General features: G+C 41.4%; 1 protein-coding gene across 1 annotated transcript in view; it reads left to right on the top strand.

The window, feature by feature from the left end:
- The first annotated feature begins 622 nt into the window (after positions 1-622).
- The window catches only part of LOC141128437 (putative helicase MOV-10), a 142,421-nt gene continuing 129,603 nt past the window's right edge, over positions 623-13,440 (top strand). The window contains exon 1 of the mRNA XM_073615723.1: positions 623-879. Within this exon, the coding sequence (XP_073471824.1) occupies positions 749-879 (131 nt within the window). The 5' untranslated portion in view covers positions 623-748. The remainder of the gene's footprint in view (positions 880-13,440) is intronic.

Here is a 13,440-nt window from a genome sequence, read left to right as displayed (position 1 = left end):
CAAAAAATTAAAGCATGCACAATTTTTAAAAAGTGTTAACAAAAATTGTAATGAAATAAATAAAAATAAGAAGAAGAAAATGTGTAAGCACACGCATCACCCCGTACACACCCCAACGTAAATACACATAGTAGGACAGACATGTGTATGCAAATATAAATTGCACCAGACATGTGAAGTACCCTGGCAACCGTTGGAGTGAGATCAATAATTATAGGGCTCTTATTCACGGTTAACTCTAAAATGATAACCTGTAAATTTTGGGTACCATAGTTTTTCACAATTTCATTTTTAAGACCTGATATGTTTAGCATCTATTTATTTGACATAAAAATTATATACAAATATCGTGATTGTTTCCACTAAAATTTATTTTAGTGTATTTTTTCTGAAAATATACGTTCAATAAATAGCTGCGCAAATATGGTGCGACATAAAAAATTTAAATTGCCACAACTTTATTCTCCAGAATCTCTCATTTAAACTGGTGCCATCAACTCAAGCCCACAGCTCACGGACATGGGAGCTTTTTATGTCAAATGTTGTGTGACTCAGCTGACTCTGCTACACAAAGTTTCACTTTCATTTCACTTTCACAAGCGTCACCCTTTCCAGTCTCCTTTCTCTCTAAGCCACACCTGCTTTGTATATATAAACTGCAGCCTCTCTTTTTCCATTGATTCTCAGGGACATAGACTATCTACAATTTCTCCACTACACTGGAGGATACCAACTGCAAAGAAGAAAAATGCCACGAAAAAGTCTGAAAGCAGGTGTTCAATCTGGAAATAAATTTCTACAACATCTGGAAAAAACAGACAGACTGAATATTACCAACAAAGAAGAACTGAAAACAATCTACATTGAATTTCAGAAGACGTAAGGGCATTTTATTATTTTTATCATTATGATTATTATTATTGTTACTAGCAGCAGTAAAAACAGTAAGTTGTATTATGCGTATTTGTATACTGAATTAAGTTGAAATTGTTTGTGGCATTTTTAGGCAAATCTAGACAAGTCTGACTTGCTCAGAGCTATTCTCAACTCTGCAAAGTTCTAATCACTAGCATGATTTTAGAAAACAGTCCTTAAAGCAATTGTATGGCAGGTCTAAAGTTTTTCAAGGGATGACCCTCGGCAAGTCATACATTATAGGACTAATTTGTCTTAAAGTATTACTAAAGGCAAAACATTTTAGCGAAGGATAGAGTGGAGAAGGATTAGAACATCTGTCCTGTTTATACTGCGGTCTGTGCCCCATTTATTCCAAAAATCCCAAAACGTGGGTTGTCACTATAACAGGAATAGACAAGAGATCTTCAAATAGTGACACTAGATCTGGTGACTACCAGGGATTCAAACACTTTGGAGGGATTTCCTCTCACTTCCTGTTTTGGCTATGGGACAGAAATTGAAGGGAAATGGGACACAGATGGCAAAAAACCTGACAGGAGTTTTAACCCTCCTCTACTATATCCAAAATAAAAAACCTTACAAATAATAGTGTGTTCAGGTGTCTTCCCTATGAGCTCCCTCTGGGGGATCTGGAGGTCTGAGGAGCCGGTATTGCTTTTTAATGGTTCTCACTTTTATGTATTGGTGACATGTATACTTGATTTCAATACCCCTGCCCTTGAAAAAGATTCACATGGAACAAATTGAAATGCGTTGTGTTCCCCTGGCAGGGGATACTTTGACCAATAAGTTTCAACTTGATATTTATATCTGTTTAACCCTGACAGAGGGTAATTAGGTGTTGTAATGACTCTATATCACCTGCATTTTGTATCAAGATGCCAGAATATAAATATTTTATGAAAGAATGGTTTTAAAAGACTTTTGTGGTTTGAATAAAGTATGTACTGTTTTTTTTTATGATACTATTCTTTTTGCCTTGAAAACTCTCATGGGAGAAAATGATATATATATATATATTTTTTTTACAAAGTTTTGCCTTAATTTCTACTTTAAACTATAACGTATAAGCAAGAGTTTGATAAAAAAAAAAAATCTCCTGTGAACTATTGTGGAAAGATCTTCTGTCAATGGGAAAATGTAAAACTGTTGTCTGACCAGCTACATGTCTTAATAATGGGGACTTTGTGTTGCAGCTAACACAGAAATATCTGGAAATTTATTTTAAAAATGGTTACAGATTGTTGCATGGACTTTCATTGTTTTATATTTTATGAAGGATCATAGGTGGCCTGTCCACAGAAAAATGGAGGAGGTGCTAATGAATGAATCTCTTCCTCCAAACACAGAATGCCTTATATTCTGTGAAAAGAATTTAAGGCTTTTTCTGATTGGATGAGGTGCCGAGCGAATGGTCCACTGTGACCAGTGTACTGCAGATAGAACTACAAGTCTCAGCTCTGGACACTCAGCACTGACAGGAGACTGTGGGCTGAAAAGTAAGAGATTTAACAAATGCTTCAGTAGCCAGAGATGGGGCATACTTCATTACAGATACTTTCTTTTTACTGTGTAAATGTACTAAAATAGCTTTTGGCCATAACTCCAGCTTTAAATTATTGCTTGTATAGAAAGATGCATGTATGGCATTTGCAGTTGCTTTTAGTATTTCTTTGTAAGTACATATTAACAGTAAGGCCCTATGCTCGCTGAACATTTAGCCCTGGTTTATGGGGCTCTGGCCTTTAGATGCGGGTGAAAGCCACAAGTGCACCGTCTAGCCCCACTGTGAAACTATATGAGAGGCCGACATATGCTGTGGCTGGACGGTGCACCTATCAGTACTTGTGTTTAGGGCAGTGTGTGCACAGGCATGAATTCCCAGAACGCAGAGTGCCGTCCACCCACACCTAAACGAAGTCCAATGTGCTTGGAGCCCCAAGCAAATTCTGCTGATATATTTTAGCAACAACAAGTATAAAAGCCATACATTCACTTTTATTTATTTTGCAGGAAGTAGCAATATAAGCAGTGTTTATTTTTTATTATGTGCTGTATTGTAGTGCCCATGATTTTAGGACTGAAGTATTGCAATGTATTACGGCTGTCATGACACCCAACAAAATTACAACCTTCCCAATAACCAGGCAACTGGAAGCATTCTTTTAGGGTTGAAAGGCCATACATAGCAGCCATTTATTAAGTAGCAATATACAAATTTTTCTTTAACCAAATACATTTTGCATTATCAAAATATAACAGCAACCCTATCAATAACTGACCTCCTTATAGGTCTCGGATCTTTGAAGGCACCTATATTTTACTGATTGGCTGCATTTGCCATAATTCCACTTCACGGCCCTCATCCACAACTACACCGACTTGATGACAATTTAACTACAGTGCCTTGAAAAAGTATTCACATTTTGTCATGTTACAACCAAAAACATACCGTAAATGTATTTTATTGGGATTTTATGTGATAGACCAACACAAAGTGGCACATAATTGTGAAGTGGAAGTGAAAATGATAAATGGTTTTCAATTTTTTTTACAAAGAAATATCTGAAAAGTATGTCATGCATTTGTATTCAGCCCCCTTTTCTTTGATACCCTAACTAAAATCTAGTGAAACCAATTGCCTTCAGAAGTCACTTAATTAGTAAATAGAGTTCACCTGTGTGTAATTTAATCTCAGTATAAAAACAGCTGTTCTGTGAAGCCCTCAGAGGTTTGTTAGAGAACTTTAGTAAACAAACAGCATCATGAAGGCTGAGGAACACACCAGACTGGTCAGGGATAAACTTGTTGAGTAGTTTAAAGCAGGGTTAGGTTTTAAAAAAAATATCCCATGCTTTGAACATCTCACAGAGCACTGTTCAATCCATCATCCGAAAATGGAAAGAGTATGGCATAACTGCAAACCTACCAAGACATGGCCATCCACCTAAACTGACAGACTGGGCAAGGAGAGCATTAATCAGAGAAGCAGCCATGAGGCCCATGGTAATTCTGGAGGAGCTGCAGAGATCCACAGATCAGGTGGGAGAATCTGTCCATAGGACAACTATTAGTCGTGCACTCCACAAATCTGGCCTTTATGGAAGAGTGGCAAGAAGAAAGCCATTGTTGAAGGAAAGCCATAAGAAGTCTCATTTGCAGTTTGCGAGAAGCCATGTGGGGGAAACAGCAAACACGTGGAAGAAGGTGCTCTGGTTAGATGAGACACAAATTGAACTTTTTGTCCTAAAAGCAAAATGCTATGTGTGGCAGAAAACTAGCACTGCACATCACCCTGAACACACCATTCCCACCGTGAAACATGGTGGTGGTAGCATCATGTTGTGGGATGCTCTTCTTCAGCAGGGACAGGGAAGCTGGTCAAAGTTGATGGGAAGATGGATGGAGCCAAATACAGGGAAATCTTAGGAGTCCAGACGAAGCTACGTGATTAATTTTGCAAAACATGTTGACGTCACCAGTGTCACGTGACACCTTTCCTTTCCATCATGTCCCGGAAGTGAGCCTGCGGAGAGCCAGGGGGGCTGGATGGCTGCTGCACAGCACAAAGAGTGCTAAGTAGTTTGAATTTGGAGGAGATGTATGCGTTGTTCAGCGCCCATACCGAGGGACAGCTGGAGGATTTGTGGACAAAGCACATGAGGTCACTATCCAAAGCCGTCTTACCGTGAAGAATTTTGTTTTAGGAGGGTACTGTATGGCTGGCTCCTATACTTAACACTGCTTGATATATCACACTGAGTATGGTGAAGCAGGAGGGCTGATTACCCAGATCTTTGTATACTTTACATTGTATAAGGACTGCAAGTCAGCTCTTGTCATTCTGATGGATGAACGGAGATGCAGTTCTAATATAGACTGCTTTAGGACTTTAATTACAGTGTGACTCTTGGTTGTATCGGATTCACTCCTCTGGTTACCCTCGTGGTATAGTCATAATTGCACATGTGTAGGATACTGTCAGGTCACTTAGAGGTTGGGTGACAGATGCACACCGTTGGGATCAGGAGTGCACCACGAGGCAGTGGATCCTACGGCTGACTGCTGTGGATGGGAGTCCGGGTGGTAAGGAAGGCAGGGCCGCTGGGATACCAACACTGATCCCACTGGGGTTAGAGCATAGGATTCCCTGGGGCGCGGAGTCTAAGAGTCTAAGAGTCTAAGAGCCAGCAGATGTTCACCAGAGCCTCTAGAGGTGAGGATGGACTGGGCTGCAACTGGCTCCAGGTCGCGACCCCCAGGGTCCCCCAGCTCACACCCACAGTAGGCAACAGGAGGATAGGGATAGTAAAGGAATAAGCCAAGGTCAGGGCCACAAGCAGACAAGGACAACAGAGTTCACGCCAAGGTTCAGGGTCACAGGCAAACAGGGATAGTCGGGGACACGCCAGAGGTCAGGGTCACGAGCAGACAGGAATAGTAGAGAACACGCCAAGGTCGGTAACAGAAACAAACGTAGAGCACACGGCAGGCAGGAACAGGAAGCCAAACACACAAAGGTTGATCAGCAGGGCTGGCCTGCAGTGCAGAGGTTAATATAGAGTTCTCTGATAGGAGCTGGGGTGGAGCTGTGCTAAAGGAGAGTTAATAAAAGCAGTCAGGTGAGAGTCAGCTGGTCTTTAGAGATGAACACATGGAAACAGGTAAGCTGATAGACAACACTATTGCATAACCATGACAGATACCACACAGCCCTTTATCAGAGCTGGCTTAGGACTTCATGTCTACACCACCAACATACCAGCAACTCCTTCCATGTGCAAATAATCATTATTCATCAGTGAACATTGTTCTCTTACTATATATCCATATCAATATTTTGTGGATTTTCTCTATCTTCAGCCAGCAATTACTTTATGTTGTTCATCAGTCCATCCCTTCTCCCCTTTTCCACCTGTACCCAGTAGGCTTGAGCCCCCCCAGGGACCTCTGCACAGATGTTCATGCCATATGTTTATACTCTTTATGATATCATTTTACAAACGACGTATTAGTCGTGGCATGGATATCGGCACATAGATATCTGGCGTCCGGACAATTGTTTATATGTTTTATTTGTGGTTCTTTTGTTTTTTGTCCTGTGCTGTGTGTTGCCATATCCTGTGGCCATTTGATGCAGTGGCCTTCGGATATATGTCATGTTCATGTGTCTTAACTATTATCTCCCATTGGGGAGTTTATTGAATTTTTAACTAATCAATACATTTAATATTTTTTTTATTTATCCCAACATTGTATGCTGTGTCACTCATTTGGTCCTCTGGTTCCCCACTGTCTTGGTCGGGACAAAACTCCTTCTCTTTTGATATGTATGCAATCTTAGAAGAAAACCTGTTAGAGTGTGCAAAAGACTTGAGACTGGGGCAGAGGTTCACCTTCCAGCAGGACAAGGACCCTAAACATACAGCCAGAGCTACAGTGGAATGGTTTAGATCAAAGCATATTCATGTATTAGAATGGCCCAGTCAAAGTTCAGACTTAAATCCAATTGAGAATCTGTGTGTCAGGTCACCTTGAGGCTAGGTGACAGATGCACACCGTTGGGATCAGTGTGCACCTCAAGGCAGTGGACCCTACGGTTGACTGCTGCGGATGGGAGTCCAGGTGGTAAGGACGGCAGGGCCGCTGGAACACCAACACGGATCCCACTGGGGTTAGAGCGTAGGATTCCCTGGGGCGCGGAGTCTAAGAGCCAGCAGGTGTTCACCAGAGCCTCTAGTGGTAAGGATGGACTGGGCTGCAATTGACACCAGGTCGCGACCCCCAGGGTCCCCCAGCTCACACCCACAGAAGCAAAAGGGGGATAGGGACAGTAGAGGATTAAGCTGAAGTCAGGGCCACAAGCAAACAAGGACAACAGAGTTCACGCCAAGGTTCAGGGTCACAGGCAAACAGGGATAGTAGGGGACACGCCAAAGGTCAGGGTCATGAGCAGACAGGAATAGTAGAGAACACGCCAAGGTCGGTAACAGAAACAAACGTAGAGCACACAACAGGCAGGAACAGGAAGCCAAGCACACAAAGGTTGATCAGCACGGCTGGCCTGCATTGCAGAGGTTAATATAGAGTTCTCTGATAGGAGCTGGGGTGGAGCCATGCTAGAGGAGATGTAATAAAAGCAGTCAGGTGAGAGTCAGTTGGTCTTTAGAGATGAACACATGGAGACAGGTAAGCTGATAGACAAAACTCTATTGCATAACCATGACACTGTGGCAAGACTTGAAAATTGTTGTTCACAGACGCTCTCCATCCAATCTGACAGAGCTTGAGCTATTTTGCAAAGAAGAATGGGCAAAAATGTCACTCTCTAGATGTGCAAAGCTTGTAGAGACATACCCAAAAAGACTTGCAGCTGTAATTGCAGCAAAAGGTGGTTCTACAAAGTATTGACTCAGGGGGCTGAATACAAATGCACCCCACACTTTTCAGGTATTTATTTGTAAAAAAATATTGAAAAACATTTATCATTTTCCTTCCACTTCACAATTATGTGCCACTTTGTGTTGGTCTGTCACATAAAATCCCAATAAAATAAATTTACGTTTTTTGGTTGTAACATGACAAAATGTGGAAAATTTCAATGGATATGAATACTTTTTCAAGACACTGTATAAATGTACCCTTGATACAGCCAAATGATCATTTATACCCTACTGCCTTAACTTAAATACTCCAATACATGCAAATGTCCTAACCCATTGTACTTTAAATTTAAAAAAATATCTACCGACTTCAGCGACCCTGAAACCTCTGCTTGCTGTTATGACAATACCTGCGAATAAAGAACAAATTTATCAAATCGAAATGCAGCGCTTATTATCAAATACCGTCAAACACGAATCTCCATAGAATGTGAGAAAAGGGAAAAGACTATTATAGAAGAAAGGAAAGATGGCCAACACAGCCAAGAACATAGGGAGGGCAAGTGGGAGAAGCTTGTCTGCCACTGTCACAGCTCCAACTGACCACAAGGCCAAACCACCTCCCTGTTATCACTCCACTATGGTCCCATCCTGCCCCACCCCTGCTCTCTCCAGTCAGGTAGGACCTTGTAACTTTTTAAAACAAAACTCACTGTTAACCCTACGGGTAACTCAAGTCTAACTGCAAATCTAGTCACCTTGGCCTTCCACTTATGTTGTGCATCCAGCTCCAGGCCTTCCTCTGTCCTACCAAATATAATTAAAGGGCTTTTTGTGTGACTGAGTTTGCCATTTTTGTTCCATATCTTTTTGAATACTTTCTATTACTTGTTATGTTTTTCCTTAAGTATATGTGAACCCTTACCTTGTAAAACAACCCATTTAGTTTAAATCTGAAATTAATGTAATGCTGACATATAATCCCACACAATGTCAAAACTTTTGTATATTAGAGATGGGATGAACGACCCTCTGCCCTGTTCGCTCCAGAAGTTACAAACATCACAAAAGTTCGGAGCCGAACAACGAACCCTATTGAAGCCTATGGGACTCGAACTGGAAAAATCAAAAGTGCTCATTTTGAAAGCTAATATGCAAGGTATTTGGCAGATAAAGGGTATGGGGTTCCGGTTGCTGCCCTGTGGCACATGTATCATTGAAAAAAAGTTTGCAAAACAGATCATTTTCAAATGAGCAGCGTCCCCTTAATCTGCCTTTAAGGTGATACATATAGTATCTCACAAAAGTGAGTACACCCCTCACATTTTTGTAAATATTTTATTATATCTTTGGAAGCATGGAGTTCACCAGAGCCTCACAGGTTGCCACTGGAGTCCTCCATAACTACATCACTGAGCTGGTGGATGTTAGAGACCTTTCACTCCTCCACCTTCTGTTGAGGATGCCCCACAGATGCTCAATAGGGTTTAGGTCTGGAGACATGCTTGGCCAGTCCATCACCTTTACCCTCAGCTTCTTTAGAAAGGCAGTGGTCATCTAGGAGGTGTGTTCGGGGTCGTTATCATGTTGGAATACTGCCCTGCGGCCCAGTCTCTGAAGGGAGGGGATTATGCTCTGCTTCAGTATGTCACAATACATGTTGGCATTCATGGTTCCCTCAATGAACTGTAGCCCCCCAGTGCCAGCAGCACTCATGCAGCCCCAGACCATGACACTCCCACCACCAAGCTTGATTGCAGGCAAGACTCACTTGTCTCTGTACTCCTCTCCTGGTTGCCACCACACATGCTTGACACCATCTGAACCAAATCCATTTATCTTAGTCTCATTAGACCACAGAACATGGTTCCAGTAATCCATGTTCTTAGTCTGCTTGTCTTTAGCAAACTGTTTACGGCTTTCTTGTACATCATCTTTAGAAAATTCTTCCTTCTGGGATGACAGCCATGCAGACTAATTTGATGCAGTGTGCGGCGTATGGTCTGAGCACTGACAAGCTGACCCCCAACCCCTTCAACCACTGCAGCAATGCTGGCAGCACTCATATGTCTATTTCCCAAAGACAACCTCTGGATATGACGCTGAGCATGTGCACTCAACTTCCTTGGTCGACCCTGGCGAGGCCTGTTCTGAGTGGAACCTGTCCTGTTAAACCACTGTATGGTCTTGACCACCATGCTGCAGCTCAGTTTCAGGGTCTTAGCAATCTTCTTATAGCCTAGGCCATCTTTATGTAGAGCAACATTTTTTTTCTTCAGATCCTCAGCGAGTTCTTTGCCATGATGTGCCATGTTGAAGTTCCAGTGACCAGTATGTGAGAGTAAGAGCGATAACAACAAATTTAACACAACTGCTCCCCATTCACACCTGAGACCTTGTAACACTAACGAGTCACATGACACCGGGGAGGGAAAATGGCTAATTGTGCCCAATTTGAACATTTTCACTTAGGAGTGTACTCACTTTTGTTGCCAGCGGTTTAGACATGAATGGCTGTGTGTTGAGTTATTTTGAGGGGACAGCAAATTTACACTGTTATACAAGCTGTACACTTACTACTTTATATTGTAGCAAAATGTAATTTCTTCAGTGTTGTCACATGAAAATATATAATAAAATATTTATAAAAATGTGAGGGGTGTACTCACTTTTATGAGATACTGTATGTACCGTGTATTGAACCTGCTGCAGCAAAACTGGCATATATAAAAAATATAGAAAAAAATGACATGTAGCCTCCCTGGTGGTTTTCCCGAGTGTGGCTCGGGGTTAAAATTCAGTCCCATTAGCGGTAACCCCGAGCCACACTCGGGATCGCATTGCAGGATCCTGGGGCGGCGTTACTTACCTTGTCCCCGGGATCCTGCGATGTCACCCGCAGTGTCCGAGGGCTCCGTCCTCCTCCGAAGCCTCTCCGTGCCAGGCTCCGTTCCCTGCGAGCGGCGCGACGCACGGGGGCGGAGCCTGGCAGCAAATTAAAAAAAAAGTAAAAATCATAACACATACAGTACTGTAATCTTACAGATTACAGTACTGTATGAAATGATTTCACATCCCTTTTGTCCCCAGTGCTTTGTCCTATGCCCTGCATGCAGTTTTACATGATATACACTGTTCTTTCTGCCTGGAAACTGGAGATTGTCCATAGCAACCAAAAAGTGTCCCTTTACGTCAAAAGTGGCTTTAGACCAGCTAGAAAACAGCGATAGTAAATTAGAACACTTGCAGAATTGAGCGATAGTGAATTGTGGGGGAATTTATTTTATTACTTTTAAATGATTTATTTTTATTTATTATATTATAATTTATGTTTTTATGTTTCAAACTTTATCATACCCGGGATATCTACTAGACTCTGGTTTGGACAGATTTAAGTGTGTTATTGTTAAGATTTACAGACCTACAATATAAAACGCCAAATTTCCATGCAAAATAATTGTACCGCTTTCAGCACCTAAAATCCGAAATAATCATACCGGCAGGGAGGTTAAAATGATTTTCCCTGCAAGCTTTATTTTGTAAACAAACGGCTTAGAGTGCCAGTCTGTATGATGAGGCCACAATTTAGTGCACTCGGAACAAGATTAGAGATTTTTTGGATAAATTCTGGCGTCTCTTTGGCAGACTTTGAATGGAAATAACAAAGTTTGCACCACAGTGAGCAAGCCTTATGTGAAGAAGCCAAATTATAGTACATTCATGCCCAAGTTCATGTGGGAACATGACCAGTATTTTCCCCTCTCTGTAGGCTCATGTTCCTACCTTCCACAACCTCAGAACCAACATCAGAATCAAGTAATGTCTGTGCATCGTCAAGAAGCAAGTGGCTGACACTGTGTTCAAATAATTCAGCTGACTCCTCCATGGCTGATGCTAGGGCTATGGCAGGAGTAGCTGTGGACAAGGAGGCAGAATAAGCCACTCTGGCAGCTGCGGTGGACTGCACACTAGTCTCTGCTTGGGCGATAGAGGATGAGGAGAACGTATGCCTCTCATTGTTGGCTTCCCAGACACGATGGGAGGGGGGGTGGAGGGGGGGCTTATTATCGAAATGTAATAGAGACAGGGAAATGTGTACTTGGATGCACTTTGATCAATGGAAAGTGATGTTTGTTGCAATTTAACTTGAGGATTCACTACACAGACACACTACAATATACTGCAGTGAAACTGCACTAAACCACCTCAATATACTACAGTAAAACTGGACTAATGCACCTCAATATACTGCAGTAAAGCTGCACTAATGCACTTCAATATACTTCAGTAAAAGTGCACTAACACACTTCAATATATTGCAGTAAAAGTTCACTGACGCACTTCAATATACTGCAGTAAAAGTGCACTAATGCACTTCAATATATTACAGTAAAAGTGCTCTGATGCACGTCCATATACTGCAGTAAAAGTGCACTAACGCACTTCTATATACTGAAGAAAAAGTGCACTATCGCACTTCAATATACTGCCGTAAAAGTGCATTAACGTACTTCAATAAACTACAGTAAAAGTGCCCTGACACTCTACACTGACACACTCCAATATACTGCAGTAAACCTGCCCTGATACACTAAACTGACACTAAAGTTAAAAAAGGAAGGTTGCACTACACTCACATTGCACTATCACTATATTCACACTACACTCATGCTGCACTATCACTATATTCACACTACACTGACACTCTTCATTGACAATATAATCACAATATCACACTATAGCACACTAACTCACTAGTAGCAATGAACAGAGCCCTGTTCTATCCATCTCCACTCCAATATCACACTGCAAATGGCTGCTCTGGGAAGGAACTAGGGATTCACCGAATGGGTTTTTTGTGTTACAACCGATACCGAAAATAAATCTTCCTTGATCCCCAAAACCAAACTCGATACCGAAACAGCACCGAAACAGAAATAGGCTATTTCTATATATGACCCAAAAAAATGATTGGATATACAAAATTGTGTTACATTCGTATTCGTTATATTATTTATATTCAACGTAATCAATTTTATGAAGAAAAGAATACTACAATGCAGTAATGTCAAAAAGTACTTTAATAAAAAGTAACCCACAGAAAATTGGACAGTGGACACAGAAGATAAAAATAAAATACAATAAGACTGCAGTCAGTGCACATTGCACCACCATACCAAATAAAACAGGCATAAAAAAATTAAATAAATAATAATAGATAATATTAATAATAGTAATTAATATTAATATAATAATAATATAAAAATGCCAAAGAGTGACTTTTTTATATCTTATTAATTTCCAACTTACATCAGAACTAGTAATTGAGTTCTCTCTCCCTAGGTGTCAGCGGCTGGATGGGCGATAAGTGTATTATGTAGCTGCGGGTTATATACATAGCCATACAGTAGACCGCACTGTGTTCCGGCCCCGGGTATGGGCGGAGACATCCTGGAACACAGACTAGTCTACAGCAGCGGTGCTCAGCCAATCACAGCAAGCAATGTAGACTAGTCTGTGTTTATGGAAGTCTCTGTCGATACCCGGAACACAGTGCGGTATAGTGTATATAGTACTGTATGTAGACAGCCACAGATACAGAACATACAGTTTTGCACATGCAGCGGGCTGACAGCTTAGGGAGAGAGCCGAGAGACAATGACATAGTTTGGCCCAACAGCAGAACTTCAACAAACTATGTATAAGTAAGTACTGTAAAGAACAACTCTTTCAACTAACCATAACAGAAATATGGCAGAAGGCCGTTATTCTGTTTCACAGTTTCTGTAAATATAACATAGTACAGTGCTATGCTATAATAAAATTTTTATGTTATTATTTTCTTTCAACTTAAATGAGAACTAGTAGTTTTTTTCACCAAGTTCTCTCCCTAAGGTGTCAGCGGCTGGATGTGTGATATAAAATTGTATGTATGTATGTAGCTGCAGGTTAGATACATACTAGTCATACAGTAGACCGCACTGTGTTCCGGCCCCGGGTATGGGCGGAGACAGCCTAGAGCAGCGGTGCTCAGCCAATCACAGCAAGCAATGTAGACTAGTCTGTGTTTATGGAAGTCACCGCCCATACCCGAAACACAGTGCGGTATAGTACTGTAGTATGTAGACAGCCACAGATA

This window comes from Aquarana catesbeiana, linkage group LG02 (genome assembly GCF_042186555.1).
Source record: "Aquarana catesbeiana isolate 2022-GZ linkage group LG02, ASM4218655v1, whole genome shotgun sequence".
NCBI classification, from domain to species: domain Eukaryota; kingdom Metazoa; phylum Chordata; class Amphibia; order Anura; family Ranidae; genus Aquarana; species Aquarana catesbeiana.
The sequence above is the reverse complement of the archived record's forward strand: the minus strand, read 5'-3'. Positions and strand labels throughout refer to the sequence as shown.